Source organism: Symphodus melops (genome assembly GCF_947650265.1).
Source record: "Symphodus melops genome assembly, chromosome: 15".
Classification (NCBI taxonomy): domain Eukaryota; kingdom Metazoa; phylum Chordata; class Actinopteri; order Labriformes; family Labridae; genus Symphodus; species Symphodus melops.
The window spans coordinates 4,551,999-4,566,821 of record NC_136705.1 but is presented as its reverse complement, the minus strand read 5'-3'; the positions used below and the strand labels follow the sequence as shown (position 1 = coordinate 4,566,821).

The window sequence follows — 14,823 nt, the reverse complement described above, 5'->3', positions numbered from 1 at the left end:
CACTTGTCAGGTAAACGTGGATAATAAAAAGTGTTGAGAAATAATTATCTTTATTTGATTTATTTTAGGTTTTGCAGTGTAGTAACACTTTAGCAGCGAGTGCAAATCTTAATGTAACAGTATTAAACAGAGCCCATATAAAGTGCATGTTGACTACATGCCTTTAAATGAAACAGTGAATCACTGGCCACATGCTCTGTGCACGCCTTCATCACATTTCCCACAATGCCATGCGCATCTGTCATGGCTGCTCACTGATGCCACTTGAACCACATGGGTGGGAATAAACGTTTTATATGTGATAGAGACACAACGACTCGGATCATTATTAAAGCGATTACTCTTCGGGTTTGATCCGGGACAGTCGGGACAGTCGGGACCGAAGACGGAAAGCTCCTTCTTCACTTTGAGTGATGCCGCTGGACGTGGAGATCCCCGTCCTCCGAGGCTTCCTCACACCGAGCGAGGCAGCGGGATGGAAGCAGAACATCTCCGGGGCTGCAGGTGAGTCTATGCGGAGCTTTTTAAGACCGTCACCTGCTCGTCATCTTACCCGACGATAGCATTAGGATCCCCGGCACTGTGACAGTCTCAGGTCGCTTATGCAAAGTGCCACTTCGGCGGAGCGGGGGGGAAACCGAGGCTTTTACCCGCTGATGAAACTCACGGTAACCGTGTTCACCTTTTCTGCTTTTAATGACAGCGGTTTAATGTTAGCGCAAAGGGACATTTACCTGAAGGTGATACAGTGGCAATAAATCCCATGCGTGTAATATGTGCTTATAGAGAGCGGGATGATACGTGCCGTCCTCTCTCTCGTGTGGACCAGAGCCCATGCAAGTTTGATTCAATTTTGAATTATTGTCCCGTTTTGATCAGAGCAATATCAAATGGTGTTGTGCTTGATAACGAGTGTGAATGATGCATGTTGTCACTCTTCGGCATACGCAGCACCCTTGTTTTTTTTAGTTAATTTGAATATTATATAAACTTTAGACTTTTCCATTATCCACCCATTAGCTGAAGTTTCCCCAGTCTGTAAGCCAAACATGACCCGCGACTGATTTAATCATCCATTTGACGTACAGACATGGCTGGCTTCGCGAAGTCTTCTTTCTGCTGATGCAAACCAAAGTGTTGTCATGCAAGTCAACTAAAGCTGTTTTTGTTGTTGTTGTTGTTTTTTTTACTGGTTTTTGCGATTTGAAGTCTGGCACGATGACGTCTTCTCTGCGTGCAGCTGCAGAGCGTCGAGCAGCTTCGCCCTCACATCTGTCAGAGGGACCAGGACTTTCTTAAATAGCTGACATTACTCAGTATGCCCACTAGTTCTCTCTCTCTCTCTCTCTCTCTCTCTATTGCCCCTTTTGAAGGGACATTTGATTAACAGCACATGTTGTTTGTTAAAAGTGTGGTCAAGGATTAAAGATTCACTGCACAAGGAACAAATGAAAGTTTGGATGTGTTGCTCTCGGCCCTGCAGCCTGAACCTCTGACCAGGAGAGGAAGCTCAGAGCTGGACAAGATCTTTGTTTTCCTCACAATTTGTCTGTTCCAGGTATCAGACAAGGAAAGCTGCTGGCTTTATTAACTGCACTGTAAAGTTACTGTACCATGAGATTAAAAGAAAAAAAGAAAGGTTAAAGTGAACGCAATTAAAGATCGGTAAAATAAAACCATCGGTGTCTTGTCCACATTAGAAGTGTAAAGATTGCATTATTTGTGTTCTAGTCATGATGTAGTGAATTATAAAAGTCATTTTTGTATTTCTAAAGCGGCGACCATATGGTGTTGAATAATGAAGCCGGTGTGGCAGTGCAAAATGCTGCTGCACCAAAACAGTGTTTTTTCTTCATCTGTGTGCATCCATAGAGTTTTTGTAATAATAGAGCAGCGTGCTTTAGTCTAATCAAATATTAAAGGCGGTGGGGGAATTAAAAAGCACCTGCCTATGGTCAAAGTCTCAGAGCAGTGTCTTTGAAAGGAACGTAATAAAATACAATATATGAAAAGGAAACGGTTGTCATTTCCTCAGGCTCAGACGGAATTCATATGCTGGCACTGCGTCTGAGACGAACCATAAAAGAGATGAGTGCCAGTCAGTGTGATTGTGTCAAAGACGAAAACTCGCCCTCGGTGGGAACACGTGATCAGGTACAGAGAAACGCAGAAGATGCACATAAATCAGCCTCCATAACTTCCACACAGAAAGTACTACGTGGGTTTCCACAGTGTGGTGTGGATTTAAAAGAAGCCTCCTGGCAAGTTGAAACCAAGTTACTCGATTTGATAGAAGAATTGAAGAACAGTTTGAGCTCTAATGGTCAGTAAGGTAGCAGCCTGCTGTAGTCTGTGGCTGCACACTTACACAGAGCGCCGTGTTTGGTTACTGGATGTAACTCTGGATCTATGAGTCAATGCGTCGCCCTCCAACGTTCCTCGCTCATAGTTTGGTAACTTATAGATGGATGGATGCTCTTTATTGATTCCAAGCTGGGAGATTGAGGTGTTAAAGCAACAGGACAATCAAACACACAATGTTAGTCACAAAACAATATCATAGGAATACAAAGTAGAAAAGCACAAAAAATATATATATATATATATATAAAAAAAAAAAGAACAATATGGACTCCATGATTTAACTTAAATATTCCAACTAGTCAAAAAGAAATGAACTATTTGTAAGTCATGTTTAACTAAATGTAACTTTGCTGGAGTAGATGAACAGTTGTAAGTGAGCAGTATTGATATAGAGCAAAGATCAGTGATACGTATATTAAAGTGCAGGAGAGGAGACGGCTCAGCAGGTGAAACTATTGACGATGATGATGATGATGATGATGAGTAAACGGACCAATAAAGTCACAAATAAATGCTCTTATTGAAATGATGCAGCTTCTCATATGACTCTGATTTTTAAAAATACTTTCTCAATAAAAATGGACTTAAGGTTGATGTAACTGTAAAGTATTTATTGAAAACAATCTTTTTGCCTATTGTATACATGTTACGTGTTACGTGCTACGTGTTATGTTATGTGTAACATACACAGTATAGGTTTAGGTTTTTTATACATTTGTTTCTCTTTAATTTACAATTTCCGGTCTGAAAGTGAAGTTGAATAGTGATATTGTCTCCACTTTAAACCACGAGATCTGTAGTTATTGTTTTCCATTTTGGTCCTGTTTTATTTCTGGTGTGAAAAGCCTCTTAGGCAGCATGCAGCTGATGAGGAACAATAAAAAAAAAAAAAAAATCCAGATTAAACCCAGACTAATGAAACTGATTGAAGTTTAATGAAACTCATTAAGGCTCAGTCAACCCGACCAGCTATAGAGCGGAAGGAGAAACCAGCAGACCGTGACTCTGAGCTCTTTCCAAGTGAGAACTGGCTTCCACTCTCAGCTTCCAGGCTGCAGTATCTACGTATATGAGACATTCCGGATCCTTCATCCTGGTTGCGTATTGGTCATTGCTTTACGCGTTTGCAAAATCTATTCACCATTGCCTTATTAACTGCAGCTCATTGACTGAACCTTTATGAATTATGGACTAATTTGAGGGCCTCTGCCTTGTTTTCCATAATTGCTGCCATTTCATCGGTAGACCTGAAGAGTAGCTGAAATGTCATTAAACATGTGGCCATGCCTCAGGCTTTCATTTTCTCCCTCATAAAGCCGGAGCCCTTCCTGAGCCTCATCCTCTCCCTCCCGTCTCACTCTGCTATTATGGCAGCCCCCGGGTTTCATTAGACCAGCAGGGAGATGAAAATCTCCACATCTTCTTTACAACACCAGTCAGTCACCCCACAATTGCTTAATGAAGCCAAGGGTGCAGTTAAGGGATCACGTGACTGCCTTAAGTGGGCTAGAAATGTGAGGATGTGGCTCTCTGAGTTTCTCACCCTGACAGAATCCAAAGTTGGGAGTGAGCAGCATTTATAAAGTAAGATCGACACCTGAAGACGTTAGGCCGGTGTAGCGGCCAAAAAGGAAATATTCATTGTAACGCATAACGTTGAAGAAGTTGTCCGAGAAGTTGAGGTGTTGGATGCAGGAAAAATGGGCGGGGCCTGATTTTGATGGCTGGACAAGTTGGTCAGAGCGTCTTCGAAACTCCGCGGTGTTCCATATAAGGAAAACTGTTGAGCCTGTGACCGGATCAGGAAGCCAAGGTTCATCGGTTTGCACGCAGCTCCGAGCTACTGGAGCTCAGCGCTCTTAAAACGTTAATGCTGGTTCTGAGGTGAGGTCACCATCTGTCCTGTGGCCCGAGCACGCTTCGCCCCGAACGTCCAGTTCGTTTGGCCGGTGTGAGCGCTCCGTTCCGTGTGCTCAGACACGGTACACTTGCTTGGCTCTGGCACGCTTCAGAGACGTGTGCTTATACGGTACACCATGAAGCACGAGGACAAGCACGCGCTGGCAGCCTTCATTACGCAGAAACCCCGAGTTTTATGGCTGCATCCACTGAAATCACTCAAAAGAAGTCACAAAGTAGCTTTTGATGTTCTGTGTGTTGTTCTCCGATGTGCAGACTCGGACTCGACCGGGTGTCTCTTTTATTTGTTGAATTAATGTAAGGCTGTTTAGCTGATTTAAAGTGACTCTAAATAAGAAGCTGACTCGTGCATCCCTTTTTGTTTTTTCTGTTTGTAAAGCGAGCACGCTTCATAATGACATAAAGCATGCATGTCTTGTGTTACAACATCATGTCCAAGAGGTAATTGTACTCTGGCTCGGTTAGTCCTGATGCAGTGTGACCGCGGGCCGTGCTGGACAGTGGGGGAATAGTGATCGAGTACGGCACAGTACAGATGGTCAGTGTGAGCGCTCGGATAGAAGGAACAACAGAAGAACACGACAACCCCAAATCTTAATCTTGTCTGAAATGTCTGTGCGATATGTCAGACAACCAGTTTAGTTTTTTCAGCTTGATGCAGATGGACTTCATAACAAACTGGCTGTGAAGCTTCCTGCTTCAGTCAAGCAGTCTATGGTGTAACATCGAGTGCTTGGAACGCTTTAGCTCTGAAGAGTTTTGTTCAGTCTATCAGTCGGGGCTCACACTGTTCTCAAAGTGCTGTTATTGACCTGGCAGGTGGCTGTTTTTTCACTCAAAATTCTCTAGTAAACCACGACCATTTTTATTTATTTTTTTTTACATTTTTTGCAGGATTATAAAGATTTTATTTATTTATTTTTTGACTGCACATTTCCGAATGGGGGAAAAAAAAAACAACAACCAAAGAGCTGATGCAGTTTGTTCTCTGAAGTCCAGAAGCACCCTTCTTGTTCACGGCTCAGGAGACATTACAATCTGCAACCTCTCAACCATTCCAGAGATACTGTGATTTATTACATAACAGAAAACAGAAGGGTAGGCGGTTTCACTCCTTTGATTAAAAACCCATCGTCCTCGGCAACAGGAAATAAAGCTGGGAAGATTTTGGGGCTCGTGATGTTGTTTGTAATAAGTGTAGTAAACGTTGTTTATGAAGCTCAGCCAGTCAGGTGGAATGTGTTTAAAATCCCGAAGCAGCCAAAAGGGATTGCTTATTATTTTTGAGCATTTGAAATTGGCTGAACATTGTCCTTGTTTCTTAAAAGAGGCGTTTTCGGAAAAGAAAAGATCATCAAGAATGAGTTTGGGAGCTTTTCCCCCTCGCTGTTCTGGATGAAGGATTATTTTCTGTTCTCACCTTTTCCTTTCTAAAGACTATCATAGAGACTTTGACATGCAGCTCAGAACACCAGCAGCCTCCCCGTTCCCTCAGTTCTCTCCACCAAGGGAACAGAAAGCAATCAATGCTAATGAGCCAAGCCAGTCTCCCTCCTCAAATAAAAAGCTAATGAAAGGAGGGGAGATGTTGAACCGAGCACACGAGCAACACAATTATTTTCTGGTGTGGAAGCAGCGGCCCGGCAGCCTTTTCCTCCGTCCTTTCATAAATCAACATTTTCCAGCAACACACCATTGGCCCTCCTCAGCTGGTCCTCCTCAGCAACAGAGCGTGCAATGCTGTGGGAGTGTCAGCTCACCAACAAACGCTCACACATTGTACGCCTCATCTGTGGGGAATAGTTCCAGCATGCTCGTTGGCTTAATGAGAATATGGCGTTAGATTAAGAATCACGGCACAATAATACGTGACAAATGAGGGGCGATGGATTCGTCGAGTTTGGCCTGAACTTTGGGGTGGAGTGCGGCGCTTTATTTTTCCTCAACCTCTCCAGCCAGCTTTTGTAGGGCTGCGTTGGAAATTAGAATAAAGACATGAAGAGCAGTTTTCTCAATCCCCTCGATTTAGAAACAAAGATCACTGATGTTGCTTTAACACACAGCCTTTCTTTCCCCCAGTCAGATTAATTGTCAGCTTTATTTCATATTAGATTTGGTATATAATGGAGAGGGTGTCAAACCTGACTTGAGTTGTTAATCAATGTAAATGTTTTATTAATGCCGTTTTTTAAGCAAGCTGCAGCCTCTGCTGTTGAAAAATGAAGAATCCAGAACATCAACTTCAGATCATAACTAATTGGTATGTCCGGAGATTTGAATGATCAATAATACGCTGAGGTGTCACATGATGCGTAATTACTCAGACAGGCATCACGTGACACGGTAACAAATAGAGAAGTGTGGCGGTTGTCAGACAGAGGCAGGACCTTCATGTTTGGAAGGTAAGCTAAGATGACGAGTGCACACGACACGACCTTTCGTCAAACACTTTATTCATTTGATTCATGACGTTTCAGGTTTTAATTCATCGCTTTTAAAGTTTCTCATCACGAATTCCAACGAACTGTCTGAGGGATCATGAACGGAAAACGATAATGAAGGAATAATTTATGATCTTTTCATTTGAACGCTTCATATTAACAGACTGTTTGACAGTGAATCAAAAATCAAATGTGCTGAGAAATCGTCCTACACTCTAAAGTATTGATTTTATAGAACTGATGCTTCAGACACTTTTTCGTCCCAGCTCATGTCAGACCGACTCGTTAAAAACAGATTCTTATGGTCTGTTTAAATGTCCGACTGTCCCGTTAGCGTCTTTTTGATGTCCGTCTTTTCTCCGGTATGAAACTCTGCCTCATGTTGAGAAGTTTCACTGAAGTCCGATCCGCTGCAGCGTCCAATCAATGAGTGATGTACGAGAAGGGGGCGTGTCTGTCAGTGAAAAGACTCCTCTCCTGTATCCTCGCGGATCTCCCTCCTCTCTCCTCGTTTCACTCATAGGAGCTTTGGGAACGATCCTTAACATGGCGGGTCTGGAGCTCCTGCTGGTTCAGCTGAGGAGTGAGGACCGAGGAGAGAACGCACTACAGACCTAAGATAGCGCCCAGTATAGCGCCCGCTGTGATGGGGCCTGTCAGATGACGGTTTTGAACTCTCCGTCCTTTTGCTTTTAGGAGGAAGAGAAGTCGGCAGATATGCACGATATAACTTTGTCAACGAAATGACTCCCAACTTTAATATAAGCTCACGATCAAATACAATCTGGGCCAATAATAGCAGCTGGCGCGTTAAGACCACTGTGGCATCGGAGAAAGACAGATTTAAAAACATAATAGTGCCATCACCGCACCGCTGCTGTGTTTAATCATTTATTGATAAATCTGGAATTTGTAATGTTTTGGATTGATTTCTGATAAAACTCCTAATGCATGTTTGGCTGCATTTGAGGACGTTCCTGCGCTCGTATTGGGATTAAAACGGCTCTTAACAGCAGGTGAGCTGTTGTGGTTCATTGTGTCGGGGAGTGTTAAAAGATGGAACTATTTGATCGGGCTTGACGTCAGAGTTTGACTTTGACGCAGTGCTCGAAAGTCACTGGAAAAGTCGCGTGTCCAAGCAGCTCTGAGCCGTTTTATGTTTCCAACGTGTGAGACGACTTTGTTTTCATGTGACCACACGCATTAGAGCACCAGCAAGCTAACGTGAACTCATTGCAACCTGTGTGCTTTCAGAAGCCGGCTCCCTGCTGGAGTCTTTGATGGAGGGGGACTTTGAGGCGGTTCTGCTGAGCCACCAGGTCTCAGACCTGCTCACTGGAGATGGCAGCAGCAGCAGCGAGAACGAGGACATCGAGGCCTACCTGGAGAGACGGGTCCTGTTGTACCTGACCTGTGGAGCCAGCGACGACCAGACCAACAGGTAAACACAGCAGGGGAGTACACAAGCTGTCACATCAGCTGCGGGATTTTATAAACACGTCTTAACTGGCTTAGGCAGCTGGGCGAGTCCCCAAAACTGGTCCTAACTTTTAGTGAGACTGCAGCCAGCATCGTGGCACGAAGCCGTTTGACAGTAATCCTTCACAATGTGAGCCATGCTTGTGATCGAGTCCTTTCTGAGCGGAGCTGCAGAGTTTGTAACGTTTAGTCATCGCGACGATCTTTCCATGAAATGGAGCTGAAGCTGTATTCTTATCTCTTCAGTTTGATTGTCATGTTATTTTAAAAACATCAGTGTGAGGAATTAAAGGCTTTAAAAAGCAACAAAAGCTGCTTCTTTTTTTTTTTTTTGTCCCTGGTGGAGTTCACTTCTGTGTCACTACAGTTCTGATGGTGAAGTAACAGAAGTGAGTACATCAGTCAGTGTAGCTGCCTGCTATGTCTTTATGGCACTCTCTTAGGGATGAACATTTAACCACATCTATGTTTCCATGACGACGCTCCTTCTCTTTAAGTTTAGTCCCTGTGATTTTTATTTCACCATGTATGAAGTCTTTGAAATGTAAGGCTGAGTGAGTAACGAGTTTATTGTCCTCTGGATAGATGCTTCAATTTGAAAAGGGGTTGAACACACTTCCTTTTTATAATAACAATCCACCCAGACAGCAAGGTGGTAGGACTCGATCAGTGTTTGAATCTTTATGGAAAATGACAAATGATGCCCTGCGGATGGATTGTTAGATGGTTAGCACATTGCAATGTTTCATAGGTTTTCGACCAATAATGACATCATTTGGACCAGTTGTGAAGTGTTCAACTAGATCCAATCAGAACAGTGTATTAGCGTCATATTGAGTTTGAGGCCTCTAACCCACTCTTAAGTACTTTAAGAGATGTTTTTTAACTTATCAGTTTTATTATATTAAGGCTAATCGTCATGAATTCATTTACATAATTAGGGTGTGGTCGAGTTTATCAACAGGTGGTTGGAGCAGTTTTCCAAGAGACTCCATCTCTTTGTCTGTTTCCAGAACAACAGAAAGTTAGATAGTCTGCAGCTGTGCCTCCTTGTACTGTGACGTAGTGCTTCTTTAAATGTTCTCCTATATTTGGATACACACAATATTTCCAAAATGGTGCCACTGATACTACAACCATGTTTTATAGTTTATGGTTGGCAACAAGGTAGTGTTGCCAAACGGAGTCGTGACAATCGTCTTAGATCAAACACGAAACGGTACCGCACACGCACGTCCGGTCCTGCTGGCTCCCCAGTTTACCCTCTTCAGTTCTGCTTGGTTTCCACCTCTGCATGCCCAGCAGCACAACAGTCTCCATGCCAACGTATGGATCAATATGAGCCCCAGATTCCTGCCTTGCTGTGTCAGCGGGGCTAGCACTAGCCAGCTGATAGCAACAGTTAGCTATTGAAGCCAGCGCGTTAATTAAATCTCCACTATTACCTGATGAGGTGGGTTCTGTTGGTGGGAGTAGTTGAGCGTGGCACAAAGCTTTTCCCAGTTGTGTGATTCATTCTTATTTCACCGCCTTTATTCCTATTGTCATGAATTATTAATTTTTAATAAGGACAGCTTAACATCTCTCTCTCCCCTCTCTCTCTCTCTCTCTCCTCTCTCTCTGTCTCCTCTCTCTCTCCTCTCTCTCTCTCCTCTCTCTCCTCTCTCTCTCTCTCTCCTCTCTCTCTCTCTCTCTCTCCTCTCTCTCTCTCTCTCTCCCCTCTCTCTCTCTCTCTCTCTCTCTCTCTCCTCTCTCTCTCTCTCTCTCTCTCTCTCTCTCTCTCTCTCTCTCTCTCTCTGTGTTGAATGCAGCACACATTTCTCCTCCTCCTCTTCATGATTGGATCCTTTCCCTCTCTTCCATCACCTTCCATCACTCTCTCAGCCTAATAGAAAAGCAGCAAAGCATGTCTGCTGTATTTCTCTTTTTTTTAAAACACTAATTATGTGCAGGGGAAGGCAGCAGGAAAAGACTTTTCACTCTTCCTTTCGAGAAACTTCTATGAGCATCATTCAGTACTAGGGGTTGTATAGAGCTCGGAAAGTTTGCAGACATTTACCGGAAACTTGGGAGCGTGGGAAGTTTGGAAATAATCAAAATTGGAACATTTACATGGGAAGTTATGGGAATTAACTGGAAATTGAAGGTAATTTAATTGAACGATATCATATCCAAGAATACATATAAACATGTTTTGATCTTAGCAGACATTCATAAATAATTCAATTAAACGGCAAACATTCAACAGATTCACATTTTGAAAATATGTTACCCCATAATATCACCAAAGATTACTTCTCTTTATGTAGCTAAGATGTGTTTCTCTCTGGGCTCAAAGTCAGGTCCAGGGTTCTAGAAATCACCTGTGCATGTGACGTAGGAGTGCACAGTGCATGTAGGGGGCGTGGCCTCAATAGCCCTACAGTAAGGTAAGTGTGCAGTGTGCCTGTGATGGAGGAATAGCATAGATATTCAAGTGTATTTGCCTGGAATCTGGTTGTTTTATTTTGTTGAAAAATGTTATTTATGAGGATTATGCTAAACATATTCAGCACCATAAAGTGTTTTTAATAATACATTTAATCTATGGGCGCCTTAAGGTCACTTTACAGAAGAATAAAAACATTATTATTATTTAAGTGTGTTTCTGTTCTTTAAGTCTCATTTCGAGCTCATCTATATTGACCTGTGCTTCTCTCCTCTAACTCCGCTGTGTCTGGTTTGTCCTGTTGCAGGGAGCTGCTGGTGATGGCTCTGGCTGTCTCCTGCCTCCACCTGTTTGCACAGAGTAACTGGACTGGTCCTCCGGCCTCCATCCATCTCTCTGACCTGCTGCCTTCAGCCCTGCTCTCCCCTCAGGTAGGACACCATCTCGCCAATCTCTCCTCACTTCAGTTCTCACATCAATTACGTCTGCTGACATCGTATTAGCTCGTTAAACGTTCATAGTAATGCATATTTTACTGTTTGTGTAACACTGTTTTACAATGTAGTATTAATTGAAATCACAACAATCAAACTTCTAGGTTTATTATTATTATTGTTTTTAAAGTTGATGCTCATGGTACCCTTGCTAGTCGACACCAGAATTATGGTCATTTAAACTAATTATTATTTTTTACAATCCGAGCTCACTATGTCGGTCAAATGCTGTTTATCTCTCTTGAGGGCTTAGCTGCAGGTAACGGAGCTGTTACAGTTTAAACTGGCATGTACATAACCAGTCATCTGAAGTAATGTAGAACCACATTTAACCTGCGAGGAGGATCGAAGTCGTAACTAAGTTACCAGCTGTTAGCGTCACGTTTTTGTTTCACCCTTCAGACAGATTAGTCGGCTGCTAATCCATGTGAACAAAACACAGTGAATTTTAAAGCTGCTCCACAGATACTTATTTCACCTGAATATAATAATAATAAAAAAAAGTGATATATGTTTCATCTGTGTGCTGAGGGTATCAATTCTAGCCAGTAATTTTCCCTACGGACGACTTGTGTCTTTGCTGAGCCTTGTAAAAAAAAAAACCCAACAATTTATGTCTGTGTGTAAAGTGAGCCAGGCCAGAGCCACGCCCGAAAGAGAGAAGTGCCCACTGCCCAGTAATGAAGCATCTCTGGGGTCCTCATTACATCAGGTAGAGGAGGCAGTGCCGCACGGAGAGCAGAATATTGCTTTCACACTCCCATTACACCAGAAGAGAGGGCCATTTCTTTTATCAAAGTAATCCCTTTGGCATCAATAATTTATCTGTGCTGTCACATCGAGGAGCTTGTGTTGTAAAGCAGGAAGTCTGTATATGCATGACAGCACAGGTGAAGGAGGACAAACATGGCAAAGCTTTTTTGTGTGTGGATTTGATTCATCAAGGAGAGAAAGACAAAGAATATACTTCACAGAACAGAGAGCATGCTGGTCCGGCTCCGTTTTAATAATCACCATGGAGAAATGTGTCAGTCCAGTTTCCTCTCAGAGCAAGCTTTGAATTATGGCCACCTGGATGACCGACCTTCACAGACAAATGTGGATAATATGGATACAGAAATAAAAAGTTCTTTATTCAGAATGTAAACCAGGAGATACTCGCTGTTTAAACGTTGACTAGCACTTTCATATTCCTGGTTCACTCTGCAGAGCTCTCAGCATATGTCCGGTTATGAAGCTGTTCATAAACACGGCGGCGGTGAACCATCATGAGCATTTAGCTGCTGAAGTGACAGATATTTCTCCCAGTAGTTGTTGTTCACCGACACGAAGCCAGAAGGAGGAAATGGTGACCTTTTATGTGCGTCTGGTGGACAAAAACGAAACGCGTCTTGCGGTTGTGGGTGGTGCAGTTCCTGTACAGTGATGCAGCTGGTCAGGACACTGGGGCCCCTGTAGAAGGTGCATGTGGTGGGAGGGGGGGGGTCATCGTTGCTCTCTGAAGGCTTACTGAGATACCGGAGTCGAGCGTTGCTCCGTCTTTCAGTGGTTTTCATTGGGAACGTGCGTTCCCGTTATCACAGGTCAAAGTGACTTTTGTGAAAGAGATGTGGATTACTGGATTGTTGTGGAGAAGAGGCATGACTAAATCTTTGTCAGTGTGCGCTGAAATTAGATTTCCTCCTTCCATGTTTGGCCTTACAGTTTGACATCAGGTGACTTAGAGACGGCTCCATGTGCTGGACACCTGAGAGAGGAACACAGTGAACCTTTTGGTTCTTCTGCAGCTCCTCAATAAAATCCCAATATCGAGCCAAAGTGATGCTCCTCTCAGAAAACTATCCTTGAAAGAAAATCGTTCCTTTTGAACAGAGATGACTTAACTCGCATCAACCTTTCTTTACTGACAGAAACAGACGCTGGCTGAGACCATCCACTCCAGCCTGCTCCTGGATGGAGAGTCTGTTTACAGCCTGGTGGCCAATCCCTTCCTCCTCCTGCTGGCCAGAGTTATTCTCACCAAGTGCTCTTCCAAGATGGACAACCTCCAGGTAAGGCTGCCACGATCAGGCCTATTTTAGAATCTCGTTTTATAGTAGCATAGGTCCCTGTAGCTGGACCTATACTTAAATGTTGTGGTGAAATGTGGAAGACCTTTCTGTAAAATACTCAATGAACCCTTTACATGAATAACCTGAGTGATTATCAGCTGCTGTGGTCTGCGTCACGACGGGGAAGGAGACGTTCCTGCCCATCCCGCTGCTCCTGCTTGAGCTTGTGCCGCTCGTCAACATGGATCAATCTGTAAACATTTTTCCATACAATTTTACTTTTACTCTAAAGATGCACAATCACCAGAATCAATTTCTTTCCTCGGAAACGTCCAAAAGTGAATTTAGTGATGAAGTAGTCATTGAAAATCTAGGGATAGGACAGAGGATGGAGTCGAAAATCCGGGGCTGATTGATCAGGGAATATCATGTGGGAAAGGAGCAGGTTTGATTTGACCTGGTCCACGTGCTGCAAGGACTCCAGCCTTTGTTTGTGAGGCGTGCGTGCTAACCATGCTGTGCCCTGTTCATTTGGTAGATTCCCCTCAGGTCATGAATAATCATGCTATTTTTTTGGGGGCAAAATCGTGAGACTTAATTATAAATGGTAGGTTTAGCAAAATAGATTTTTCAGTTTAGTGGCTCTCTCTTTGTTCAGTCTGAGCTCCATGTAAACGACTAAATGCAGAAAAGTAATTTAAGTAGATGCTGAACACTTGGCCTCAGCTCTCTATAAGTCAAATCCTCATAAGAGCAAATTAACGTGAAGTCGCATAGGGCAGGAAATCATTGTTCTCCTGATATCAGAGGACGTGCTTTGCATCACATATCAGCTGTTGACGTGTGGACACAAGCGCAACAACGCTCTCCAGCTACAGGTGATTAAGTGCTACTTTCCTCTTTAAATGCTAACGAGAGATAAGGGATTTAATTACCAACACCATTCTCCTTTTGAGCGGCGGGGAGTTGGGGTGGTCCAGCGTTTAGTGTTGGCTTAAAGTGCATCACTGAAGCAGCACTCCTGATGTTTTTCACTCTCCCCATCTGTATCCAAAAAACATATTCCACTCCCCTCCGGCAGCTGCTCACGGCCCATTGCACAACAGTAAATATGGAGGCAGGTTAGGAGACAGGTGAACACGTGTATGCTGACATGATGAATATACATGTGAACATGCTCTGTTAGAGCGTGTGTGTGCGGGCTGGAGGATATTGATTCGCTGAGACAGACAATTAAACTTCCATGTAAGCACGCACCAGAGGATGGGGTCATCTTGCATTGAAAAGGAGGCGGGAGATATCCTCCCCGACACACAAATAAGCTCTTTTACATGGTTCACTTCCACTCTCCCAGTGCTGAACGGGACGGGACAAGGAGTGAGGCTGTTTGGGTGTTAAAAGGAAGTGCAGCGCTTACATGGCTCCAAGCCATCTTATTTTTTTCACCCTGCCGCTTTGTGTTCTGGTCAGACGCAAAAAAAAAGCAAAGGAGTTAGCTGTTTTTTAGAGTGCGGTCAGCACTTTGTTCCCACATGCACCACTTGGGTTGTTTGTGTTTTATTTGTGCTTAAGGAGCCTCAGGAGCAACATTTTGTGTTTATGCATTAACCTAAGCATGTTCCATCTGAGCTAAGATGCTGCATAAC

The 14,823-nt window shown here is 43.5% G+C and overlaps 1 protein-coding gene across 1 annotated transcript in view; it reads left to right on the top strand.

Moving 5' to 3' along the window:
• Positions 1–202: 202 nt before the first annotated feature.
• ttc27 (tetratricopeptide repeat domain 27) overlaps positions 203–14,823 on the top strand; it is a 68,747-nt gene continuing 54,126 nt past the window's right edge. The window contains exons 1-4 of the mRNA XM_079363148.1: positions 203–504; positions 7,980–8,166; positions 10,940–11,063; positions 13,037–13,177. Of these exons, the coding sequence (XP_079219274.1) occupies positions 414–504; positions 7,980–8,166; positions 10,940–11,063; positions 13,037–13,177 (543 nt within the window). The 5' untranslated portion in view covers positions 203–413. The remainder of the gene's footprint in view (positions 505–7,979; positions 8,167–10,939; positions 11,064–13,036; positions 13,178–14,823) is intronic.